Raw genomic sequence first — 26,845 nt, 5'->3', positions numbered from 1 at the left:
TTTAGTCTACAGGCGTTACTGTACAGGGGGAAGCTGTGAGGGAAGACCCTCCCGCCATCTCCCGCGGGCAGGGCCACGGGGCGAAGGCAGCCCGGGGTGAGGGCCCCATCCCGGGTGTTGGCACAGCACGGAGGCACAGGCAGCACCGCCAGGCCCACCCCGAGCAACAAAGGAGAGGGATTTGTGAACAAGGCAAGTCCTTCTCTCCATTCGCACACCCTCCTCGTCCTGCGATACTCCCTTCTTCACGTTAAGTGGCATCTCACACATGGGTTAGGTTTTGTGCATGATACAGCAGTGGCCAATACCAGATTTTTTTTTTTTTTTTTTAAAAAACACCCACATTCAGGAAGAACCAATATGAGATCATTCTCAGAAGAGAAAGGATATCTTTTTAAGGTCACTTTTTAAAACCTCTTGTTCCCCTCCCTTCCACCCACACAGTGAAATTATCAAGTTTCCAGTAGGTTTAGCTGTAAAAATAAGAAAAGGCAAGTTTCACCCTGATTTGGGAGAGTAAAAAACATCTGAGAGGAAGCCACAATAAAAAGAATTGACTACTCTCACTGCTTCCCCAAATTAAAAAGTTTTAAAAAGGCAACAGTCATTTCCTGGTTCTGCAATTTGTTAAACAAGCCTAGATATCTCAAGACAAGATCTGTTAACATCACAGCAAGTGTGAGAGAGAGTGGGGAGGGAATGTTTCATACATTTAAGTTGTGGTTTTTCTTTTTTTCTTTTTTTTTTTTTTTTTTTTTTTTTTTTTTTACAAAAAGATGCAGCATATGTTAATATCTATACAATTCCCTTCCAGGACAACAAACCGTTGGTCAGTAGTGATTCAGGACATTAAGGACATGACAGAGACGCAAGCAAAACCAAAAAATTACGAGTCACATGTCAGTTGTCTGCCAGGTCAGCATCTGTGCAGGGTTCTCTGTACACAGCTAATATACACACGTGCTTCTTAGCACATCCACTCTCCGTTCCTCAGCTTTCCAACTAGAGCTGCCTTTTTTCGCCCCACTCCTCTTGGTAAGGAGGAGGAAACGAAGGAGTTGCACCCCAAAAGGAGTATGTACAGCTGAGAACTGGGCCTGTCTGGGCTGAGAAAGGGTGCTGGGGAACGAACCATTCATTCACATGTGCATGGTCTCCTGGCAGGGATGCTGGCGCCGGAGCAGAGGCGTATTGCTGAGCCGCGCGAGGTATAGTGTTCAGTTCCAGCCTGATGGCACTCGAGACATGTTTGTTCCAGTGAAATGCTACATTCAGACAGGATTCCCCTTTCCCTGGCCGAAAGCCCTTTTCTGGATATGTTTTGAAGGCAAATCTTGGAAGAGCCGAGGTTCCACCCTCGCTGTATTGCCTAGGAGAGGGACGCAGAGAACTTCCAGTCCTCTTGGGTCTCTTGCTCCCTTCTTGGAAGATTATGGTCGATGGTACCTAAAAGCCAAGTGAAAAATCCAAGTGTCATCCTTGGAATTCAGGTTAAATGGTTACCGAGGCACTACAGATGGCCAAAAAGAGTAAACTGAATTATCTCTGAACTCTCAGCCCTCAGTGAAGCTGTTAACATCAAACAATTTCACCTCTGCCTTAGAAAGCTCTTGTGCTCTACCAACATCCATCTTAGCCACACAGAGCAACTGTTGCGGGGGAAGAATCACTTGGACCATGATCCACATGTCACTTCATAGATAATGTCTGAGCTAACTACCAAGGTGTTTTGTGGCTGTGGCTCCTGCTGCATGTGTCTCTAGCCCCAGAAAAGCACACTCCAGCTGCAAGGTCACACTGGTTTCAGAGACACCTCAAACCAGCCACTGGTGACTTTGAGAGTTTCCAAGATCGAAGCCCCAGTTTAAGGAAGAACAACCCACTTCATGTCTGCTACTCCTCCAGTCACCCAACACCACCAAGGCAGAAAGGGACATTAAATCTCCAACTGCTGTACAGGTCATTCTTCTAAGGTTTTAACGTTTTGCCTCTCAGCACTACCCCTGCAGCACAGCTCTCCCAACAAGACTGAAACTCTGAGTAATGTGTTCTCACTCACCTCGTGAACTGCTTGCTGTCCTCGTGGACTTCCATTTCACAGCTCTTAAACTCATTCAGCTCCTTCCGGATGGCAGCCTACACAAAGAGGGAGATATTTTTTTTTTATCTCCTGCTAAGGCATGTATTACCCTCTCTCCCAAGTAAGCTCAGACCTGGCAAGAAGGTGCTGTACCTCCAACACCCCTGCTCAGGGCTGATCTGTACCATCTTTCAGTGGTGAAGAGTTAAGAGCAGTTTTGATACGCAGGGCTGAGTCCCACAGCTCCTTTGGTAAAGGAAGGAGCTCAGATTGCAGCAGCCACCCCAGCTTTCACAGTCCATTCACACTAGGCTGCATTTAATCTGCCCCACCTCCTCCCCACCAAGGGCTGGGCAGTCCTCACAAGTGGCCGGGGAAGACAAGAACAGACTGCTTCCCTGCCAGCTTCTTGCCTAGGCCTGCCTCAACCTGCAAGGAACTGCACTCCTCTGACCAACGCCCTGCATCTCGCCTCCTCTTGTATCACTCAGAAGCTGAGGCAGAGGCCACGCTGGCATGCAGACCGTGCCCACTTGGGCTCCACGTCACCGTGGAGGGGACAGCAAGCAGGGCTGGGTACAGCACCCGTGGGTGAAGGGACACTGGTGGTGCTTGGTGGGGTGGCGGAGGGGAAGATGCAGAGGTGAAGCAAAAGGAACAGAGCAAATCTCCTTGGCTCACGCCCTTTTGCATGGGATCTAGCTCCGCTCTCCACACCCGGGGACAGGGCACTCCCTGTTACCTTGTCAGCTGGTGTTAGCTTTGTCCATGGCTTATCCGCTCGCCGGTCATAGTCTTGAGCATCTGTTACTTCCACATATTCGTTAAACCTCAGGATCTTCCTGGCCTGCAGCTCTGCCACTGTAGGCCTTTGGCTAAGCTGAACACCGGCAAGAACAAAGGAAGTTAGTTTGTGCCCTGTCCACAAAAGCAGTTCAGGACTAAGCATCCCGAGCAAAATTAAAACCAGTTCCCTCACTGGGCCTGAACCACAGATACCACTAGGTCCTGCTCGCAGTCTGCAAGGGAATAGGCAAACCCTCTGTTACAGACAGCGTAATCTCGTTCGGATCATGAGGACAGGCTAGGGCAGAACCAAGGCCACATTGCCAAGGAGAAAGACGACACGGAGGGGTTTGGGAACAGCCATTACAAGAGTGAGCCCCGCGTGACACCCCTAAACCAAGCAAGCCCATTCCCTGCTTCAGCAATGGCACCACTCGCATTTCATACCCACAGGCCCCGGGGAAGTTTTTCCCAGACATGAGTAACAACCACAAGTAACTCAGACGTAATAGTAAAAGCAGCTGTTGCTCTGCTCAGCTTCTCCCACACTGCTGTTACTTTAGAAATGGATTTTGGGGCACCTGATGTGAAAGTCGTGGTCACTGAAGTACTGTGTTAAAACAGCCAGGCCAGCACCAGGAAACCTTTCAAGTGCCAGGTGCCAAATTTAGTTCTCATCTAGCTTGTTACGCTTGATGCCAGCTCAGATCTATCACTGACAAACGTGGCTGCAGTGCCAACGGCTCACCGTTGGTGACAGTCCACGTTCCAAAGTCACTGCAGTCAGAGGGCACTGGGGACACTTACACAATAGCCCCGTGACTTCACCCACAGCAAGGTACCTACGATGTGCTCATAGCCACCACCATCCCCGACAGCTCTGCCAGATGGCGATCACAGCACGGAGGCCAGCAGTACCTTTCTGGTGAGCCTGCGTTTGATCTCTCGCTTCTCAGCTTGACGGTCAGCTTCATTTTTCGCTGCCAAGGGAAAAAATAAATTTTTCCGGTAAGCATCACAGGCTTTGAAAAGTACTTTCTGGACTTGAACAAAGGAAAGTATCGAGCTATATCAGATTATTTACATATCTGAAAGCTCACTGTGGTGTGTCTGCACTTATTACAGGCAGAGAGCGCAGTCCAACTCAATACCCTTACTCACCAAGCACCCCCTGACTGACAGTGGCAATATGGGCCTTTACACAGCACGAATGAGTCATTCTCTCCAGCCCCGTGTATGTCAAAGATTAATGGCCATATTGTCAAAATACATCCAAGCCACTTTGCAGATTGCTCCTCCTCAAAGCTATCATACTAATAGCTTAAAGAGAACAACAGCACAGATAAATATTTTAAATGGAAACTTCCTGAACTGACATTTCCCTTTCCTCAAGATGTTTATTTAAAACTTTTGCAGAGCAAGGTACGGCCAAGAGAAACACCACTGACTGAGCAACAAACTGCTGCTTTTTGGATCATGCGATACAACGCTGTAATGTCTGGACCACAAATGAAAGTCCAGCCCAAACAAAAACACCTTTAACAGTCCCTGCTGTGTAACATCAGAGTTTTAACCAGTTCACATACTTTTCCCTGAGGTGTCAGGCAGGGGACAGGTAGCCTTTCTATAACATGATGCTTTGAACTGTATTGCTTGGTACCACCGCTAAGGTCTGATTTTATCCAGAGCCAGTTTCTGACAGTAACGAAGTACTGGGAAAAAATTAGTTGAACTGCTTTACTATAGTGATATAACCAAAACACAGTCCTCCACCACTACATTTCAAGCAGATTCTAGGTACGCCTGGACTAAGATGTTAAAGGCAAACTTATTTTATTACTTAGGACCACTAGAGAAGCATTACTCACGTTGAAGTATGTTCCTCTGCTCCAGTTCTTCTGCTGTTGGTCTCTGACTCAGTCGCCTAAAGAAAAGCATGACAAGTGCGTAATATTTTATCTGGCCATTCATCAGTAGGGGATGAAGAATACAACTGCTTGGTTTCAGTGCACTGGAAAGCCTCCTCGACACCCCTCGTTCACCAGTGGAGACCACTGCTGCCCTGTTTTGCACTCTTCTCCACTCAAACAGCCGTTCACCCACAGGCACAGGTTTGGAAAGCGCTACGGCCTCTCAAAAGCTCAGAGGCAACTTTACAGGGAACTCAAGGAGATGGCAGAGCCTGGACTCTCAACAGCCTCAGCTTAATCCACCACCTAACGCATCAGCACTCAGCCAGAGTCTGTCCACGTTTTTATACATCATCCATATTTTACAGCAGTGACATTTCTGTAGTCCTTGAGATTTTCCCCTCAAGGATTTTCCCAGTCCGTTTAACATCTGGAAACAGGGGCCTGTCAGGGAATATTGCTCAACTCCAGAAGGAACTTCCAACTTTTATAACCGAGGGGGAAAAGCAATACTTAGCCTCCCAGCCCTGATCCAGCAGTAGTGCCCAACCACCCATCATATTCCAGCACAGGCAACAGCTTTGTCCAATCCCACCCCTCACACACCCCTCCTCCATTCTTCATACCTGATCAGCGTCGTCCCAATCTGGTGCCGAATTTCGTTCCACTCCTCTTTGCTTTTCCGAGGGAAGACAATCTTCTCCTCCTGTGGCATGGTTGTGTTCCCCAGCTTTATAGCTAGCGTGTCTTTCCTCTTCACTTTGTTAGCCAGTGTGCCTGTGGGGAGGAAGAGCAACGGGACGCAACTGAAAACTGCAGTGCCTGAGCACAACGATACGAGCCACGTGCCCCTGGCAGTTGCGCTCTCCCCTGAAGCTTGCTTTCAAAGCTCTGCACTACAGCTCCAGAGCTAACCAGAGCTAGTCACACTACAGCAGCCGCCAGCATTTCTGCGTGATGCCCACATGCTCACCTAATGCTATCCCACCTGAAGGGGTGGGACAGCACAAGCTGTTGCAGGAGCCATCTGCAACCGGAGCGGTGCATCTCAGCAGATGAGCATACAGGTTTGGCTGCAGAGCCTTTGAAAAAGTGAGGAAGAGGACATGTGGTACATCATGAAACCAAGAACCAGCTGCTTTGAAGCACTGTGTGAACTAGCTCTTTGATCCAAATCTCAATACAGCCAGGCACGAGTTCAGCAGAGACAAAAGCCAGCTGTAATGTCAAAGCCTTACTGTTATGGCTTTCATCTTCTTCCTCATCCTCGTCATCTTTGTACAGGATGGGCCCCTCCGAGTCAGAGTCGCTCATCCCTTCATCTCCTTCCTGCTCCTCCGGCAGGACCTGGGGTACCAGTTTTGGGATGACCGTGACAGATGGCACATCTCCAATATACACACGAGGGCCCGAATTCTGCTCCTCTTCCTGGTCATCTTCTTCCTCTTCCTCATCATCTGGACTAACAAGAGGCACACTATTACATCTCTTAACACATGCCACAGGGACTGGGGAATACCCCCGAGATCAACACCTTGTTAGCTCTCCTCAGCACGTAGAAGGCAGGTCTGGGGGCAGCCCAGGAACCAGAGATGCAAGAGCCGCCCCACAATCCTGCACCATTCCCTCTCTCCAAAGCACAGGGAGCTCTGGCAGAGGAAATGCCAGAGGCAGATTCTCTGCAGAACCAAACAGCCTTCTCACCCCCCTACTTTGGGACTTGCAGGTTCAACTCTGTTATAATACAAGACAGTCCTTTTCCCACTTCTGTTTTGCAAAATGAAAGGCTAAGGAAGGCCACAAATGGATGAAATCCAGGACCTTGTTTTGTCTTGGTGCAATTAAAGACAGGCCAGGCCTGGATTCCTGGCATCGGGCTGTGTTTGTAGTCTGGAACCCATTTCCCTTTGTAAGCAATAAAATCCCAGAACCAGGGTTAATTTCATGGGCAAGATGCACTGGTCCCCTAAAAGGCTGAAACACAGACTCAGCCAACAGGCAAAATGGTTTCTAGGCTGTTGCAAAAAAACAGCAAAGGAGCCAGCCCTGCCCAGAGCCCTCCTCACCATCACAGCCTCGCAGAAGTAGGGAGTACGACACCAACATGCCAGAGCCCAGCGTGACCCACACCACTGCTAGGTGTTCACTGCACACATGTACAGGAGGTACTCACACTTTCAGCATCTCGATGGTGACAGGCAGGGACCTCGTCCTGCCCAGGGTGCCATTGTCTTCTCCAAAGCCATCGTTCTCGAAGAGCAGTGAGTGAGCCCTGTGAGACCCCTCGGCAGGCGGGGTGACAGGCAGAGGACTGGCCAGAGCCTGCTGGATACGGATGTGCAATGGGATTTGGGGCAGGCGAGGCAGCATGTGAGATTCACCAAACCCTTGCTCTGCCATCCTCTTTGACAATTCCAAGGACCTGAAGTCTTCAGGAGGAGGAGGAGGAGTCTCTTTGGGTAGATCCAGGGAGCGCGGAGGGTCCAAGACAGGGGCGGAGGCAGGCAAGGGCATGCGCGGAGGCTCAGGGGGTATGTGCGTGGGCAGCGGCGGCGAAGGCGAGGGTGGCGGATAAGCAGAGGTCATGTGCATCGGTATCAGTGCGGGGCGGTTAGCTGTCACTGGCCTGTCGTTCGGGGGCTTGGAAGTGATAGCTGCCTCTGACGTGTTGTTAGGCAGGAGGCCTCTCTTCGGTGGAAGAGGAGGGGAAGGCTTGGACAAGCCTGTACCACTGTTCATTGCTTGAGAAAGTTCAGCTGAAAATAAAACGCACAAAAGCCACTATATTTAACAGAGCATTTTCCAGATATCCTTCACCAGGATGGAATAAGCATGGCAAAGCACTCAGAGCCCTGGACCAAGCAATCTCTGCTGCTTTTTTGCTAGAACACGGTGCCAGAAATAACCAGGTTGCAAGCCTGTAGTTTGTCCTTCCTGAAGCAAAGGTAAGACTTGGGAGAGCAGCCAGAAACAAGCAGGCTGGGAGAGGTCTGTGCATCCTGCTGCTTTGGAGAGAGAGAAACAGCACCAGCCCTCAAGTGACAGCAGATGGAGCTCACCCAGATCAGCCCGCTGCCTCAGCCAAGGAATGCAGGTATGTAGGGCATTTTATGGCTATATTTACAGCATCGGTTTGCAAAGGAATCCGAGACATCCAGGACACCCCAGACTACAGTTGTGTTAATGGCTCCCTTGCACATTAAAAAACTTTTTGGGAAGTCTCACTCAAAGGCAAAAGTCAGAACTGCAACAGCAATGCGTTCTCCCCCTTTCCATTCCATTCACATGCCAGACCCAGCCCAAGAACACCTTGCTGCCAGCAGCTCTCCTGCCTGTTTGAGGATGCAGTTCTGCTCTACTCCCTCTGCACTCTGCTCCTTAAGTACCACATAAGCTTCTCCACAACTACAAAATAACTAGCAAAACTTCCAAAAATATTTAAGAGCCTTGAGTCTACATAGAGTTTGTCTGCTGTGTGGGGGAGAGGGAGAAATGGAGACCGTGTTGTATCACAGAAAATGCCTGCAGCAGGTAATCTCAGGTTCCTAGAACACCCTTTGGTTCCTAGGGAAGAAGTTGCACCGGTGAAGACTGCTCTTGCTTTAGAAGTTTGTAGCCTTTAACATGGCTTCTTGCGCCTGGTAAGGTTTTGCCCACCTGCTTGAAGAGGATCAGATTCACTGCACATTTCACCTGGATCGTCTGGTGGTCACACAGCAGTGGCCCCAGCACAGAGCTGGGAGGAATCCGCCGTACCAGACACCACAAGAGGGTGCTGCAAGCGGGGGGTGTTTCATCCAGATAAGGCTGCATAACTGGAGAGAGGTGGGCACATTTTTGGGATGTTTAGCATTTTCAGACTTTCCCCTTGTAGATTAAGGGCCAGATTGTGCAAAACACCGAGTGCCCTCAGCTCCCATCAACTTCAGCCCAGAGGGATTTCAGTATCTCCTCAGTAGTGCTCGAAGCCTGGCAGGACCAGGCTCGAGTCACCTTTGAAAGGGACCAAGTAGCTGGCAGCAGGGAGAGGAGACAGAAAAGGGCTGGGTGCTGCTCAAAGCATCCTCCCGAGCCAGCCCATCTCCCTTTAGTGTGATAAACCCAGTGCAACGACTGGCACCACCTCTTGTGACGTGCCACCGCAGCCAGATCTGGTGCTCTAGCCCAGGCTACAGAAACTGTGGCTCCTGAAACCTGTCAGCAGCACCAACACCAGGGCTGCCACCAAGCTCCTGGCCAGCGGACAACGCCATTTGCCCTGCTTGCTTTTTCAAGCTGATGCTGATTAAATTCCCATTCCCCAAAAGCAAGTGTTTCCTGAGCCTTATTTTCAGCTACCGCATCAGACACACCAGAACTGCTCAGAGAATGAACATAAAGGAACATCTTCACGAGGGAACAAAGGGGCGATCTGCACATTAACAGTCCTCCACTGCCTTAGGTTATAATAGCAGCACAAAAGCACACACATGCCCGAGTCAGAGCATGCGTCAAAGACCTGTGGAGAGCTCAGGAAGCTAATTCCACTGCTGCTGTTTATCCACAGCAACAAAACAAGGGTCACACGGCAATGACTGCACGCATGCCGCAGTTACAGCTCCATCGTGCTGGATGCACGGCCCTGCAGAGAGCTGCAAAGCCTCTTTCTGCATCTGCATTCTCATCCAGGAGACAAAAGAGGGGCTGGCTGCTCTCCTCTCCTCCACACCCCTGCAGCCGCAGGTGCACTGAGCCCAGCCCTGTATTGTTGGGGAGAGAGGCAGGCTGGGTCTGAACATATGTTTGATAGACTGCTGTCTCCAGCCACATTTTTTTGTTCCACAAGTACCTCCTGCAATTAGCACTGGGGCATTTCAAATACCATCTGTGATGTGTGCAAGCAGCTTAAAGAAAACAAGAAAGTATTTCATCAAGTGCTCCGGCATGGTCAGACTAATCAAGCTGGTCTGGCATACAGGAGTGTTTAACACCATATCAAGGTTGCTTGCAAAACCTGTTAGAGCAAGGAGAAGCCCCAAGCAGAACAGAGCGATGCAGTTCGTACTGAAAGCAGTGACCCAGGCTACTTCAGATGGTAACTTGCACACGATCTAAGCTTCTACCACTGCCTCCCAAACCACACCTGGGTAACGCCTCCAGTTTCTGTGATAATAGTGCAGACCTGTCTGATTGATCTGCCCAGGAATCCCTCTCCTGATCTGGACTAGCCTCTGCTAATGCAGTCCAAAGATTAGCAGGTGGTCTGTGAAATATGAACAGGCTGGCCATTGACTGGATGGGAGTTGTCTCATTTACTCCAGCAGTGACGCATCTTTAAGACCTCTAAAATTCCTAAAGAAAGAAGGGACTCATTCAGCTTTAAGAAACTCTCCCCAGATCTTCTGCTTAGAAAAATTACAGAGATAAAGACATTTAATTCTTTAAGTGGGAAGATTCAGCTCAAATTACAGTTGAGCTGATTCATCCACGGGACAAGACTTGAGGACAAGACTAAAATGACAATACCCTAGCCACAGACCTTAGAGAAGCTGCCTGAGTATAACCAGGGAAGTCTGAATTATCCCTGCCAGCTCCTGGCCTCTCTGCACTAAGTGGAAACGACATGGCCCAGCGGTGACAGCCATAACAGACATTGTTTGGTGTGATGTGGATTTCTTTGGTTTTGCTTTTTGCAAAGGCCAGCTGAAAGCATCAATTCTCACCGACCATAGTCTCGCAAAGCAAAAATCTCATATACTATCCACCAATCCCAGCTGTCCACAGCTGAATCCCAGGTCTCAGTGAAGCATCAACATCCAAAGACACTCTCTTACAGTTGACAGAAATGCCTTCCCCTCTCCTTGCACCACTCCCGCTCCTGCCAAAAGCAGGCAGGGATTCCTTCCTGCAGGTAGCTGTTGGAAACACGCACGTCTGACAGATTGGATGGCTCACGGCAGAAGACTCCAGTAATTACATTGTTCTCAGCACACATGTGCCCTGGTTAAACACTGGCAGATCTTCTGAGTCGAAACTGGACTGTATTCAGGAAAGATGGTCAGACATTCGTGATACAACATTTGCTACATCATACTAAAAATCTTCCTTTAGGAAGGGAAGAGACTCTCAAAGCAAGGGCTCCAGAACATCCCAGGGTACAAAAAACAGCTAACGGAGGCACTTACCTATTACTGAGTTGCTATTTCTGTTGACAGGTTTGGGAGGAGGGACGGGAGGCTGTTTGGCAGGAGCTGTGCTGGTTGTACTCGTGGGAGCAGTAGTGTTGGCACTGGCAAGAGCAGGGGGCAGAGTCCTGGGGGCTGGGGAAGGGGCAGCTGTGGAATTGACTGTCTTTGCCGCAACAGGGGCTGTGGTGGAGGGTGCAGTTTTTGCAGTGCTGCTGGCAGGCGTTGGATCCTTCGCCTGTGCTTCGTTTGCCTCCTGGGAAGTGGAGGGAGGTCTTTTTGGAGGAAGCAGAGGCTGTCTGGGAACATACGGCTCCTGAGGTGGTTCCAGTTCGGGCCCAGAGTGGCTGCTGGATGAGCCTGCAAAGTGAGACAGCTCGGTTTAAGAGACTGGAAGGCCCAGAGCGGGGTGGGAATAATCAGATAAGAATTCAAAACGGGTCCTGGGAGAATCTGAAGCAACCAATTTTGTACACATCTGGTTTCTTACCCTGCATTTTCTTTGGTTCCTCAGCTGGAACAGGCTTCCTAAGGCTGGATGGCTTTGTGGCCTCTTCCTCCTGGCTGGCCAGGTTACAAACCCCAGGACCACCAATTGGGACTGTGTGGCCATTCTTCAGTGCAGGTGGGTTCAGCTTATCTGGTTCTTCACCATCTGCAAGGGGATGGGAGGGGAGAGAAGCAAACAGAAAACACTCAGAAAGCACGAGCCGGAGGAGACATGGCTGAGCTCACTGAACTGCCATCGATCCGCACCAACTTCTCTCTGCCTTCTGAAACAGCTGGTCTTCAGTCTACTTTCTGCAGAGGAGAGCACAGCAACACCAACTAGCTGAAGCTGAGAGCCCTTGATTTCATTATCAGCAAGCAAAACAGTACAGCACTGCATCCCATCAAGAATTTTTCTTCTTCGGCAGTCTCTTAATCTACCACCTTGTTTAGAAAGAATGCTATTGCATTTAAGATTAGAATGCCCAATGCTGCGCCTCAGCCCAAGGAAGTTGCAATGACAGGTAAAAACCTCCAGCAGCTTCTGTATCTATCCACCATTATAGAGCATTCACAAATTCTCTGCTGCAATACAAAATCCAACACTAGCCAAGTAATCTACTGGACATGCAAGAATAGATTTTGATAAAGTCTTAAAATTAGTTGAAGCACCTCTATTTTCCTTCTTCCAAACTCTACCCTGAATTTGGCACAAAAATCACTGCTCTACCCCAAACATCCCACAGCAAGGCACATTTCCTCACTCTTTTACCTTTTAATCAGATGTAATGATACATCTCCAGAATCTGATGTAGTTCACCTGGACTATTTTGTGTTTTTACAGATGGAGTTTCCCAAATGTTAGAAGCAAGACCTCTTTTGGAAAAAAAACCATCCTCTTTTCAGCCCATGCTTTTGAGAGCACTTAAAGCCCTAGTCACAATGAGGAAATACTCAACCATTCTCTGCCTCTATAATTGCCCTGACAGGACAAATTCTTCATAATATTATTCCCAAAATCAGACTTAGCATCCACTCTAATGGGGCACTGCCCATCTTGACTGCTTTCCAACTCAAGAAAACTTGAATAGATACATCACCAATTTGATTAAAAACCCTTAGCGTTTTCAGGTTACCATCTCTCAAGCAATTGCAGTGTATGGCATCATGGGCCCCCCAGGTGTCAGACCCCAGCATGCTCTGTTGTTCCGATTTTTGATGATTTATTCCACTGCCCTCTTCACCTCTCCTCTCCCCCGCAAGGTATTACCTCCCCTTCCCTAACTTGGCGTTATTTAGAAACTGAAAGCAAAGGTGCGAAGAAGCCGAAAGCTCCCCAGGCTCTCTTTTCTGCAAAAAACAGCCTTGGTTCCTGAGAGGAGATGGAAGACAGCTCTGCCTCACTTGCTTAGCTGCCCTTCCCTGAAATGCAGGAAGTACAAACAGCAGCAAGAGGGAGTTTCCTCCCCAGCCAGGGCTGAAACTCAAGAGATGAGCTGGAGCTTTTTATAGCAGCAATTGCCTCTGGCCAGCAAGGGAGACAGGAACAGTATGATCTAGCTTTCCTTACCATTCAAACCTTGCATGCCCTTCTCTGGCAGGGAGCTGCAGCATGTGCAGAACGCTCCTGATGGCCTTCTCACACCATCTTACTCTTGACTTCAGTCCCAGTGATCTCCTTCAAGGCTAAGACAGTCCAACACTATCTTCTTTCCTTACTGCGAGCCCAGCACAACCTGCTGACCGCCAGCCCAGAGAGCAGGAGGGCCTCCTCTCCCAGCTGCACTGGGTTTGAAAGTCTCCACTATACCTCTTCCCTACCTCCTTGCTCACTCATCTCAAAAGGGTTTCCAGCATTTTTTCCCCTAAGAACTTGCCTAAGAAAGTTAACTGACCTTGTAAGAGCAGGTGTTAAAATTGCAAGCAAACACAATAACCTACCACCACCATCTTTTGACTGCCCAAGTGTCTTAAACTCATAGAAGACATTAAGATACACGCTTTCTAATCTAACCCTCCTGACAATACTGACTGCTCCCTCATACCTTGGGTTTGCACTTTGTCCAGATTGTAGCCATCTTCTGTTTCTTAAGCCAGATCAGATGATTCAAAGCAGAAAATAATTCCATCTCTTAGCCAGGCTTCTGTCACACCCTTACAGTTCGGAAGATCTCTCTTCTGTCATTTCTAGTTGGAAGTTTGTCACCCAAAGCCTTTGATCTCTCAACCACAGTTTCATCCTGTGACCTCATACACTTTTGTACCCAAGTGAACTCTTCCTCCAGCCCAGCATTTACACCCTCAGGTAGTTGTAGGTGGCTTTCATTACAGTGTAGCTGCAACCAACCATGTTAAGACTTTTCCTCTCAGTTTTGCTTTCAGTGGTTTGGTCTGAAAACCACTTTTTCACCTCCACTTTTCCACTTTGCATCTGTCTTAGAAGAAGCTTGAAATTTGCATTAGGTTAAGTCTGCCTCTGCAGTATGTCTTTTGAGGTGCACCTACACATTGCTCTAAGCCAAAGACCACGCTGCCACCCAGACAGGCTGGTTGATCTCCCACCACATGTCCCTGCCCCCTCCCTTGCACCCACATCACCCAACACGCAGCCAGGTGACTAGATGGTGAACTGATCTGCATGAAAAGTCATTTTAGCAGGATGGCCCCAACTCAGAGACATCAGGGATGACAGAAAAGGGGAGAAGACTTCTTTGACAGCAGGGCAAGCTTCAATAAGCTTAGCCATGACTAACTATGACACCATACCATGAAGCATCTCGTCTATAACCCTTTGAGGAAGTGCCCTTACCCAGGCAGCTCAAAAGTCATCAACTGGTTTCTTTTTCCAAGCCTAAGGCCTTCGAACCTGAGCTCTGAGGTTAGAGTGCAGTCTGGAGTGCGACCAGAACAAGCCGGAGATGGTGAGCGCAAGTGTGATGGAGGAGCTTAGCAGGACAAGACGAGGCGGCTGGAGTGGGACACGTACAAGAGGGACAGGATAGGAAGTGACACACAGAACACCCCTTCCCTTCCCACTGGCAGCAGACAGGAAGATGTCCAAGACAGCATTGTGCTTTCTTAGCAACATCTTCCTAACTGAAGAGGCTGCCTTCCTTGCCAGGTGCAAAAGTCAGACGAGAGAGCATATTGAGAAGGGCAAGACAAACAGACAGAAACCACATTAGCAATGAGCCATCAAATTTGTCTCCCAAAAAAGAATGGCTGCAAGGGTGAGGTTTTGCTAGAGGAAGATCAGCTACACAGAACACAGACAGGAGAAGTTCATTTGCAGACTCACCCTGCTCAGGGTCTTCCAACAGAACCCCTCTTTTTACCAGCTCCTCTCTTGGCTTGCGCATAGAAATCTTTCGTTCTAAAACTGATATTAAATTGAAAAAAAGCACTCAGAAAACAGGGTAAGCTCTAAGTTCAAGATACTTTTTCAAAGGGATCCTCTGGAGGAAATAAAAGGGCTTCAAATTTCACTGTTTTTGCGTGGATTAAGAGGAGGGAGGAGGGACTGCACGTTCAGGCCTGCACTTCACACTAGATTGGTGATCGTGGAGCAAACCCTCCCTCCCCACAGCTGCTTGGGGAGGTTCCTTGCAAGAAAGGAATTTGTTTGTCTGAAACTACTGCTCCATGGCAAGGTGTCTCTGGAGAGATTGCAGGTGCCAGCCCATCGCCAAAGTCACATTTTGGTTCTTACACGTGTCAGCACTCAGGCTTGTGACAGCAAGCCCCTCTCACTAGCCAGATGGCTAATGGTAGGTTTCCCAAGTGGAGGAAGGGACTCCCACCCACCCCGATTACTCTACCTTCTGAAGTCTCCTTAAATTTGTCACTGCTTTTCTTTTTCCTCCACTTCCAGGGTTTGAAGATCTTGCCAAAGCTTGAGAACTTGCTTTTCCTCTTTGTAGGAGGTGTGGTGTCACCCGACTCCAAAACATCTACCCCCATGCCGGCATCAGTTGGGGGGTGATCCACCTCTTCAGCTGCACAGAAAAGAGTAAACAAGTTACCTTTGTGCTGCAGATTAACAGCTGCCATCTCCCACCAGCCTGCCCCTCGCACACTGGGAAACGGTGGTGCACATTCATGCAAAGAAGGTAGCAAGACTCCATGCCTTCACGTAACCCGTCAGCATTTCACATTAGCTTGGGGAGACAAGAGTGGGGTTTCCAATGTTAACAGTGCAAAGGGTGACCGATACGAGGCTTTCTAATGAAACAAGGATTAGTTTAAATTTGCAGTGTCACAGCTTCGCCCCAGGAACACAAATCACTTTGCTGCAGTTTCTCATCTTCAGCTGGAAGCAACTGGTGCTAGACACAAGTAATTACATGAACACAAATACCTTCCAGACTCCGGAGCTGACTTTCATGACTGTCTACACACACTGAAATTACCAGACCCATTACAGCAGCTGTATGTGCTAGAACTTAGCCTCTCTGATTTTTCCCTCTATAAATAAGGCCAGCAACGCTGGCCAAGAGCAACAACTACACAGGAAAGCAACACAATACAGGCCTGCGCTCCACCTACTGTACTCGAAGTCTCTGGAGAACAACACAAGGAGGACATGGAGGCGGGAAGGGACACGCAAAAAAACCCCAACTTGCTGCGACAAAAAAGCTCATAAAGAAACAACTTGCGAAGCACGAAACGTTAAGCTGGTGACTGTCAATTCTGGCTTGCCTGATGTTGCTGTTTTCTGGGTATTTGATGAAACATAAGGGACCACTTACAATCAGCAGAATCTAGCAATGCCTGCAAAAAAACATAAAATTCAGAGTGCACACAACCTAAGTGAAGCCAGCTGGTGGCCTGTTTCATGGTCTTAATTTACAGACCGATAATCTCTTGACTTCAGCACTGGAAAAGTCAGGAGCACCCAAGCTGCATCGCAGAACTCTGAAAACACGCAATATCGAAAACAGAGCCTCGAGACTTCCTAGAGTCCTACGATGCAGTCCTGCCAAGCACCACATACCGCAGGCTGAGGTGCCGTGTTACAAATTGCACTTGCGCGTCTTATTTTTGAGCCTCTAAGTCAAATGTTCTGGAGTTTGCAAGCCTCCTGGGATCACAAAAGACCTTTCAGTCAACTTCAGACAAGCCTGTATGACGTGCCTGCAGAAAAGACAATACCCCGTAGGCCACGCGGAAAGTTCAGCCAAGAATCCCATCTCCTGAGGCTAAGAGATTGGGAAAGGAATTTTAGGGGAAAGCCATTTTGCACATAGGACAAAGAGCTAATAACGTATCTGCTATATCCTACGCCTATCCACCAAGGATACAGACCCAGATGTGAAAAAGCAGATTCCTGTCAACATGGAGAAGAGCAGATTCAGGACAGGGAAAAAACCAAACAGGAAAAACTGAGTTTGATAGAGCTCTACCTGCAACCCTGTAGTGCTTCCTAGCATGAGATTTCAGACCCCAGGGAGCGTCAAGCACGGGGAGCCCCAGCCACAGCCACGAGCAGCCTCAGGCCGGCTGGGCTGGGGACAGGCTGTCACTGTGCAACACAGCAGGACAGACAGACCCCAGTTTTTCAGTCTGAGCGCAAATGAAATGGAAGATCACTGAACAATAGGGAAGAGAAGAGCAACAAAGACCACGCTAGAAGGCACAAGGGAAACCGGGGAGTATTTCAGTAGGAGGATCTAGATCACATGCAAAAAGCGCAGTCTTTAACCAAATGACGGAGGAAGAGGAAAGCCAGTCCAGGACTCCGGTTTACAGAGAGGCTGGAGTGGCAAGGAAGTGCCACTGTGCTAACCAGCAGGAAAAAAAAGTCTTTTCAAAGCTAATTGTGGCCATTTCAGACTTTACCTAAAATGCATGACCTTTCCAGCTATGTACAGGTTTCTCTCCTCTCACTCGCGGGACTCCAGATTTCACACAGTGGTGGTTGATGGGGTTTTTCTGTTTGGTTGTTGGTTGTATTTTATTTTTGTTTTAAATCAGCCCCCTAACAGAAAGCTCGCTCAGAACGAGTGAAAAGCTGATGCCAGCCAACATTTATTTGAAAAAGCAAGATTAATTCAGCATCTGAGCCGCTTCTTAAAAAAAAAATCTGGCTTCATAACAGGAGAGAAATTGGGTGGAAAGTAACATACAAGATGTCAGCACCGATCTGTGATTTTCTGTGGCTCTATTCTGTGATTTTCTGCCGGGAGGGAGGGTGGATGGGTGGCAGTGGGGACAAAAAAAATGGCATTGCAAGCTCCCAGAAACCCAAGAGGAATTGTCTGGATGTTTAGAGGCACTTTCTTCAGAGACTAGAACATTAGCCCTGGAGTTGTACATGTAATTTTAAAAAGCAGTATTCACTTTGTTCAATACAGCGTTCCAAAGTTTACCAGGCAGGCAAGACTGCTTGCCAGGCACAAGCTGTGGACTGAATTTGGATCCCACGTGCCAAGCAAAGGCATTTCCCTCACCTTTCCAAGGAGCAGCAACAGCGCTGAAGGCAGTCGTACCAAGCTCACTTCATATATATCCCTTCCCGGAATTGCTCTTAGGAATGTAACTTATGTGCTGTCTGCCACCCAAGGCGTCAGAGTGCTGCACTAAGCAACGTAAGTTATTAAAAGAAAACTTAACCATCAGGTCCACAGGTTAATGAACGGAGACCTCAGCAAGCTGTGATGTCTCCATTTCCAATTAGAGGGAGAACAACAAGCATTCCCCTGCCACAGTCACCTCCGAGCAGCTAGGGAGGAACAGTGGACATGAAAGGATAAGCCGAAACTGCAGGAGACACGCGATATCCCCAAAGCAGGAGCTAAAAGCAGGGAGGGTGGGGGAGAGCCCACATGCGAGTTTTAGTCCAGGCGGAAGAACCTCTTTCAGCAGCTTTTGCAGTCCAGGTCTGGCTGTCAAATCAAATACCATCTCAGGGTGGAGTTTCACACCAGGTGCCTGACTGCCATTAATTGCAATCATGCAGGTTAATACAAAAGCTAGGTTTCACAATGACATTCAGCATCAATATCGAATAACTCGGTTCTTGCTTCTCTGCCATGCTACTCCATCAGCCATGCTATCAACGGCTTGTAGGCTTGTGCCGTGCATCAGGTCTTGTCCAACATGAAAACACTCGTTTTTGCTGTTTTATAATCAGTTCCGTGTCTAAAAACCGCCACGCAAGAGGGGCAGATAGGCATACCAGGTACCCCTTCATAGCATAAAACCACAGTCCAAATGATTTTCACCATCCCTTTTGCTCTGTGTGGAATAAAACTCGATACACGTTACTAAACAGTGTGAAAATCCCGAGACCGCTACAGCCCACCGGGTGATACCGATGCCATGAAAGCAATTTCCCTCCCCGATACAAAATGGGATTCACTCTGTCCAGTTCTGCAGCACAGGCTGCTCACAGGAGAGCTTGTAATGCCCTTCCACAGCACTCTTCCTTTTATCATCCATAATTACCACCCGGACATAGACATTTAAAACAGTCTGTTGTGATGCAATTATGAATTACATTTACTGCTAATTAGCAGGTGGATCAGCAGCTGTAGGTGTGCTTTACTGATCTGTATTTCAAACAACCTCATTGTTCAGTGATTGTTCACATTAGATAGTGCTCATACTCTCTCAGAAAAGGACACTTCCCTTCCATTCACAACCCATTTCCAGCTCAAATTTCCATGAAATGGTGCAGAGAGGACATTTCTTGCCCAAGCTGCCCTCACTGTGAAGGGAGCCTCGGCAAGGTGGATTCTCTGTGCCTTCTCTTGCTCTGCTCTACAAGGTACAGGAGGGTCCCTAAGCCGCTTTGCAATGCAAGGCAGAAACCCCTCCTTATCCGAGTCATGCACTGGAAAACTGCTAAGGAACCACAGCACAGTGCTCGGGGAAAGAAACGGGGCAAAAAGAGACAAATTGGACTTTAAGTGAAGGGTGGGAAGCGTCAGGAAGCTGATGCCCTCGCCCGACCCAGCCCTTGCTCAGCACCACGGCTGTTTACCTGCATGGCAAGTCTGTGTCCAAGAGACCAGCCTCACCTTCTTCACTGCAGTCCCAGGCTGGAAAACGCATTTAAAGTTTATGAAAAAGGTTAAATGAGGTCATGCAGGTGATCCCAGGGAGTCCTCATTAGAAGGTCAAGAGCTTTCCAATAAGCAGGTCCCTAAGGTGTCCCCATGCCAAAGCACAGCCTTGTTTAACCTTTCTGCAAGAACTACATGAAGTACCCACTTCAGAAAAGCGACCCTGAAGCAGGGAGAGCCCCACAGAGCCCACCCTGACACCGGCACGCCATGCCTAATGCACTGCCCCGGTTAAGAAAAACTCCAGAATAAAACATCTACTGCAAATCTGCACATTGCCGCAGGCAAGCGTGGGTGCTTCTCCTCGAGAAGATGTCCTGGAGCACTCAACCTGCCATGCCTCGGACAGACCCCCGGGACCCCGCTGGTCTGGGGAGGGAGTTGTGCCCTGGCTGCTATCTCCCAGCTACCAGAGCCTGCTGCCATTTCAGATCTTCTCTCTCAAACACTTAACATGCCCTGAGCCTGTTCCATCAAAACAAGCAGGTGAATTTGAGCTGTTTAAACAGCAGATTTGTGTTAACCCAAAATGTTTAGACTGAAATAGTCTAGGGAAACGTCACAAAATTGGCACAGCCTGGAGACACAAGAAGGCAGAAAGCTCCAGCAGTGCCAAGCAGCTAGGGATGCAATTCTCCATCAGTACGCCTGGCCAGCTGGTCTTTCAAACCCTCCCCCTGCAGATTGCTACACACATTTACACTCAAGTCTTGCCGTTAAAATGCAGGCAGAAAAAAGCTCTTCTCCCACTGCACCTTGTATGAGGTGCAAACTGTTGTGCAAGAACATGGGTGGTGTTGAGCTACCGCTCTAATATTTTTTTCCAGAGAAGAGAAACCATTTCAGTGGAAGAAGCTGGAGACTCGCAGTTGGTCTTCAAGCTCATCACGCAGTCAGCAAGTAGCTGTGGTGCTGCACGCGTCATCAGCTCCCAAAGCTTTTGTCAGGCTTGGGGCAGCCATTCCTATTAAAGATGGTAAAGCTTTCACTTCTACCACTGCTCTCAATGGGTCAAACCGGCAGAGCCGGGATCCGTGGGGTCAATTAAAAATACCACACGTATTCACACCATTGCCATGCACACGGGACACTCACAACAGCAAGCAGCTATCTAGCTGACCTTTAGGAAATACCAACATATAAATGTAATGGTTTAATGGTCGTACCGTGGTCTAAGGGAGGAAAAGCCATTATGTGAGCAAATACAGTTAACCCCCATCTTCAGAGATCAAGCCCCAGAATACCCTTTCATACAGCAATGCACTACCCAGCCTAGCAAAAGGCACAGCAGAGACTTCAGGTACCAACACGAATAAACAAAAAGCCTTTCCTGCATTAAGGACCACTTCTCATAGGGAAGATACCTGCAGCAGTACATGAGAGAGCGGCACCTCTGATGCACATTATTAAAAGAAAAAAATTAAACCCAAGCTGCATCTAGTGTAGGTCACTGCAGAATTAGTCCTGGTGAATTTTTAAACCATTTTAACTCAGGCCACACACCATCAAAAGCCAGCATGGCTGTGGAGAAGTTTATTTTGTTTTTAACTGGCACACCGTTACATAAGCTAAAAATCACTTCGAGATCCAAGTTACAGACCCTAACAAAACAAGACTGAAGGCTGTGAAGAAATCAAAGAATTGCATCCCAGATGCCGACAATTCATATTATATTGCTGTATGCCTGGGAGGAAAACTACTGATTTCCAGTGTTCATGAAGAAAACGGCACAATCCTTTAAGGATGAAGGGTCAGTGAGCCCCAGGACAGGACTGCAGAATGAAGCTGTTAGGAATAGACTGAGAACATGCTGCTTTTCTCCCTGAAATACCTCCACAGACATCCAAGAGTTGGTGGAGCGGACTTCAGCTTCAAAAGAAGATACATCTCGCCACTGCCTACAATACAACAGGCTCTTTACCCCAGTCCTTTTCAGAGGTGTTAAGATCTGTTAAATTCTATGTTCGTTAAGAGAAATCCTTGCAAAGGAAACAAGAAAGCTTCAGTATTTTGCTTTGTAACAGGACTTGCATAGTGTGTAAATCACGAGCTTGAGCCAGATTCTTTCCATCTGCAAACCAGTTCACCCAGAACCTGATCCATCTCTTATCATAGTAGTTACTACAAGATTTCCACAAATCCCAGGAGTTTCTGTTCACAAGGAGCTCACCAGGCATTTCTGTCTCACTGCCATAGCCTCAAGGCTCACAGACAAACAGAACTGCAGCAGTGAGACTACGCTACAGCAAAAAACAGTGTGAACGTTTAGCTGAGAGCTAAAAAGCACTCAGACAAATGAGGCACTTCAATGCCATGCAGCAACTCTGAACACTTTTGCTTAATCACCTCTATTTTCCTAAGTTACACAGGCACCCAAAATTCTGCTACCACAAGCCCAAAAGGTGGATCAGGAACTTTTGCTGAGAACGTGGCTGCTCATTATAGCCCTAACATCACTGTATCTTCAGAAGCGTGTTTTGCAGTACAGCCCGGACCTAAGGCTACAGCGGGACCAACTGCCTCGCGACAGGGAGCCTGCGCAGGATCCTCGCTGGCTAACGCTGTGGGACTGCAACAAACCCGCCCGTTGCCAAAACAGTGTTGATGTACAGGCTGGAGAATAATTCAGCTCCCTCGTCTTCAGCTTTGTTGTGTCGGGCAAGGCAGTTAAGAATCCAAAAAGCTTTCAAGCAAACAGCTACAACTCAAAAAGCAAACAAAGACTCTTTTGAGGGAAATGCTGTTAAGGTTAAAGTATCAAAAAAGCACTTCAGGTAAATGTTTCTAGCTTCCTGTAACAGCTTTAAAACCTTCATGTGCATTTCTGGAATGGTCCAGGGAAGACGTGAATCCTGACCTTAAAGCAATAAAAGACTGTGGTCACAAAACAGCCTCAAATAGTCCCAGCCCTTGGCTTCCCTGACTTTTGTACATTTCTAATCACCATAATCTTCACAACACTGTTCTTTTCAACAGCATCCTGCCAAAGTTAATGCAAGAACCATCTTTTCAAGTTCACAATTTATTCAGTAGGAACTATACTAGCTGTGCCACGAAAAAAGACTTCAGATAGCAAATGACCATTTGCAGAAACACCAGGTCTGCTGGCCTCCAGTCTCCGGCAAAGGACAATGTCATTACACCAAGTGAGCCCACTCCCTTGAAAATTACCACCGTCTCTGGTGCTTGATGAGAGACAGAGCCCAAGACTGAACAGGTCGGCTTCTAACAGCGCATAAGTCCAAGGAGAAGATGCTGTTAATCTCCATCGACAGTGCGAAGACAACTGAAGTTTTACTTCTCCCTTCCACTCTCTCAATACCACTTATTTTTAGCAACTCTTGAACAAGACTAGCTGGACTGAACTGGGGGTGGGGAAGAGAGAATCACTGGTTTAATCTGAGCCCTAAAAATACGTGGTAAGTTCAAAGTTGTAAAAGTGAAAAAGAATGAAAAAAAAAATCCGTATCTCGGGGATCTCTACATGTGCAAATGTCAAGTGCTTCTCTAAAAATCAGATAATTCCACTTTACAGATGAGAGTAGGCAACTCAGCCCAGACAGCTGACAGCAAGTCGGTATGAGATAAAAGGGATCGGCACGATGCGTAAAGTCTCCTCTTATAGTCAGTGCGTCGCAGTCCCAGCGCTGGGAACAGCACCTAAGACAGAGACCTGGAAATAACACTGACCTACACGCAGTGTTCTGGAAGTAGTGCTACTTCCAGGACTTAAAGCAAGGTTGTGTTTGCTACAGCCTGCCAGTTACTCAGACACCTCGCAGAATAGAGAGAGAAAACAAGCGGGAAGATGACTGCCAAGCCCCTTCTCCCCCCAAAACGACTACAGCTGCCCCAAAAAGCTGGGTGTTATCACACCCAAGGAGGCAATTCTGGGCAGCTTTGATCCCGGCAGACTATCGGGGCTGGCTCCTACCCACTCAGGTGAATTTTACCGCTGTCCAAACGCTTTGTGAAGCCAATGTCCCTGAACCTGGCCACGCAAGACAGAGGCTATCCCTAAAAACTGCAGCTCAGAGTCTGTCCAAAGATCAGCAGAACATGTTGCACAGCAATTGCATGTGACATGAGTAAGAGAAAGGAAGGAAATGGAGTTATTTCTCTGGTTTCTCTTCCCAGCTCCCAAGCTGGGCACAGGTTACACAAGCCCCGCATTCCACTCCTCCGACTCCTCCGTTTCACCTGCAATCCTGCCCGGCCGCAGCCCCAAAGTTTCCTCCGTCTCCCTTGCCCTCCATTACTCACCAAAAGCAGCTGGATTTACCGGTCTCGAGAAGTGCGGCTGCCCCATTAGATTCTTTTCTAAGCAGCTCTCCGGGAGGAGGCGGGAAGGGGAGAGAGGGAAAAAAAGTCTACCCTGAGAGAGCACTTTAGTCCTTTAAAATGATAAATCCACGCTTCGGACTGGGAAAGAGCTTGGCAAGCGAGGCGGCTGCCAACTCTCAGGCAACGGCACGGGTGTCCGACGGTGCAGCGCAGGTCCTGTTCTCCCCGTACCCCATGGCAGGGCACTTGATTCTCATAAATAGGCGTCCGTGCCAGCTCCCTTCACGCAGGAAGGCCTGTCATTCCAGAGCGGAGCTGGCTAGGGCCGAAGCTCAGGAAGGGGAGGAGACAGACAGCCACGCTCCAGCCACTTAGCTGCATAATCCAAATCATCAACACCCCTCGCTCCTTCCTCGCATCAAGTTCAGGGAGAAGAGGGAAAAGCTGGGAGCGAGGAGAGAGGGAGACCAGGGTGTTTTGTTCAAGGAGGGGCTTGGAGAAACCACGCACGCCAATGCACAGAGTGGTTTCACCTCCCAAACGGGATCAAGGAGGTAACAGTGTACCTGAGCCTGCAAAATATAAACCAAGGCGGTGATGAATGAGAAAGCGTGGTACTCTAACTGTTGTAGGAGCTGCACTACCCGGAAAATAAAGGGAATTTCAAAAAGAGTGCCTGAACCGATATGCATCTAGCCAGATGTATAATAAAAATACAATTTCATAGCAATTCCTCTCTCCACTGAAGTTACCAGGAAGAAGGGAGGAGCAGGGAGTGTGTCTTCTCATTTCATTTAAATTTAACAAAGGAAAATTTAAATTTAACAAGGAAAGTAAGAGTTTATTTTTTATTTCCTGCACCACATCTTGATGGTTAAGGTAACAATAACCCCCTCAACATTTACATCACAATAAGAAAGATCTCCAGAGTTTAAATATGTCCACTTGGATTCTTTAATTTTTCATCAAAATTTGTGTTAGGACTTCAGTGAACCTACAGATCATTTCCAACCCCTGTACACCACACCACAGAGGAGCGGGAAAACCTTTAAACATCCAGAAGCTTAATCTTAACTCAGGGAAAAAGATAAAGCTTACAGGAATTTGCTGCAGCATCGCACCAGTGACTAATCAGGAACTCGAACCCATCTGACATATCCAGGTTTGTTTGCTCCAGTGTAGGAAGGGCTGTAGGAAAAATCAGTTTTAAACGCACCAAGATTTGCTACAGCCCTCAAGGTCCCTGTCCTTGTCAGGCCAGCAGCCGCATTACTTCAGTATCGCTGAGTATTACTCAGGCAGCCAGGAAGAGTTCAGGACAAGCTCACTTACTGCAGCAGTCCCAATAGTAAAAAATGTTCTATTCTGGGAAACAACAAAATCCAAGACTGTCAATTTGGGCTGGTGCAACTGGGAACAATCAATGCTGCACATTAGTCAGAACAGACACCCAAAGCAAAGGCTTGCTTCACAGCAGCAGAGATCGCCGTTCACAACCGCAGTGGGAGGCAGTTTTGCAGCCAACACACCCCAGAAAAGGGAAGGGGATACATTTGAAATCTAATAAAACTCCACCTAACCCACAAACACACCTGGAAGATGTTGATGCTCTTGGTTCCTCCACTAACACACTAGACATGCCATCGGTCAACTTGCAAATCCATTCCTCTCTTCCAAAGCACAGCCGTAAAAACACGGGAGGAAGCAGGACACCTCTGCACCTTCTCCACCTGCACCAGCACCCTGCTTGTCCTTAACCCCTGCCTGCTGAGATGACCACCATCCCCATGGACAGCAAGAGCACGGCAGCAGGAGCAGGTGGAGGAGCAAGAGATCAGCAGCCACGTGGAGGCGGAGGAGCAAATAGCACTCTCCTCCCTCGCGCAGAACATATGGACGTTCCTAAAAGCGTTGCTCTGCTCAGCCTCCCACCACCAGACATCTCTGTGCTCGGAAGAGGAGCCTGCATTTCTGTCTGGTCAGCCACAGCAGTCAGCCTTCCAAGTACTTTTGATTTTCATTGTGGGCAATTAACATACTGATTCACAGGCATGCTCCACCTCATTTAAGACTCTCTGCTTTGAAACAAGAAAAAGCCATTTTAAAGCCATTTAAATACGCTGCCATCTGGCAAAGACCCACAAAGTTTGGAGATAGAGGCTGGAAGACTTCTCCAAGTCTGTAAATCAGCTGTCCAGCTTGGAAGGAGGTCTGGAAAAAATCTCCCTGCATCTGGGAACACTACAGAACGCTAAACACTGCATCTAGACTTGCCTGACTTCCAAGGAGATTAAAGCCACTGCATTTCATATTGCATTTGCTGTGAATTAAGAGTGCACAAAGCTCTGCTGCAGAACAGATAACACATGGTAGGTTGTTAAAGCACAGCAGCACAATCATATGCCTGACCCCTTAATTCTACATTAGTAAAACATGAAACATTAGCTTAAATTTCAATGGAAGAGATTTAAACTCATGCATTTAAATTCACAGCAGCTGCAGTCCAAGAGCACACGTGACAGTTACTCAGGCCCTGCTGCTGCACAGTAACTCACCAGGCTGTGAAAGGACAATCATGCAATAAAGCACTTTCACATCTCTGTATCATTGATCAGGCCTTACGAACCATCACAAAGAGAATAACATGACTATTTGGCAAAAGCACCTGTAGTAAAGTTTGTACCATTAATATTTGCTTCCGAAACACAGGGCTGTGGTACTCAGGGAGCAAAGAGATACAAATCTGCATTTCAAATTGCAGCTGGGTTTGGACCTCAAACATCCCTTAGCAGGATCAGCTGCAACTCTCTCCTCTTTGGGGTAGAAAGAACAAAAACCCCACCAGAAGAGGGATCACAAAATGCAGAGAACACCAGAAATCCAAACCAAAAGTAACACCAACATCATTATTTTCAAGGTGGACTCCTGACCAGAATAACCTGCCAGTCCATCCTTCACTTCCAGCTCTGGAAAGAAAGGTGCAAACTCTGCACCAGCAGACAAAACGCAAAAAAATGTTCCTGTCTCAACTCTAGCCCAGGGACAAAGCGTAAGAGCAGCCATACT

At 48.1% G+C, this 26,845-nt stretch overlaps 1 protein-coding gene across 1 annotated transcript; it reads right to left on the bottom strand.

The window, feature by feature from the left end:
• Nucleotides 1-834: 834 nt before the first annotated feature.
• Nucleotides 835-23,804, bottom strand: PHACTR4 (phosphatase and actin regulator 4). Its single transcript, XM_009581617.1, has 13 exons — nt 23,759-23,804; nt 15,248-15,424; nt 14,728-14,808; nt 11,431-11,595; nt 10,941-11,300; nt 6,950-7,532; nt 6,015-6,238; nt 5,403-5,553; nt 4,735-4,790; nt 3,785-3,846; nt 2,823-2,960; nt 2,060-2,136; nt 835-1,446 (listed from the first exon to the last, which is right to left on the bottom strand). The coding sequence occupies exons 1-13, from the start codon at nt 23,802-23,804 to the stop codon at nt 1,431-1,433; spliced, it is 2,136 nt and encodes a 711-aa protein (XP_009579912.1). The 3' UTR covers nt 835-1,430.
• Between the last annotated feature and the right edge of the window lie 3,041 nt (nt 23,805-26,845).

The sequence above is a fragment of the Fulmarus glacialis genome, unplaced genomic scaffold (assembly GCF_000690835.1).
Source record: "Fulmarus glacialis isolate BGI_N327 unplaced genomic scaffold, ASM69083v1 scaffold19267, whole genome shotgun sequence".
Taxonomy (NCBI): Eukaryota; Metazoa; Chordata; class Aves; order Procellariiformes; family Procellariidae; genus Fulmarus; species Fulmarus glacialis.
The sequence above is the reverse complement of the archived record's forward strand: the minus strand, read 5'-3'. Positions and strand labels throughout refer to the sequence as shown.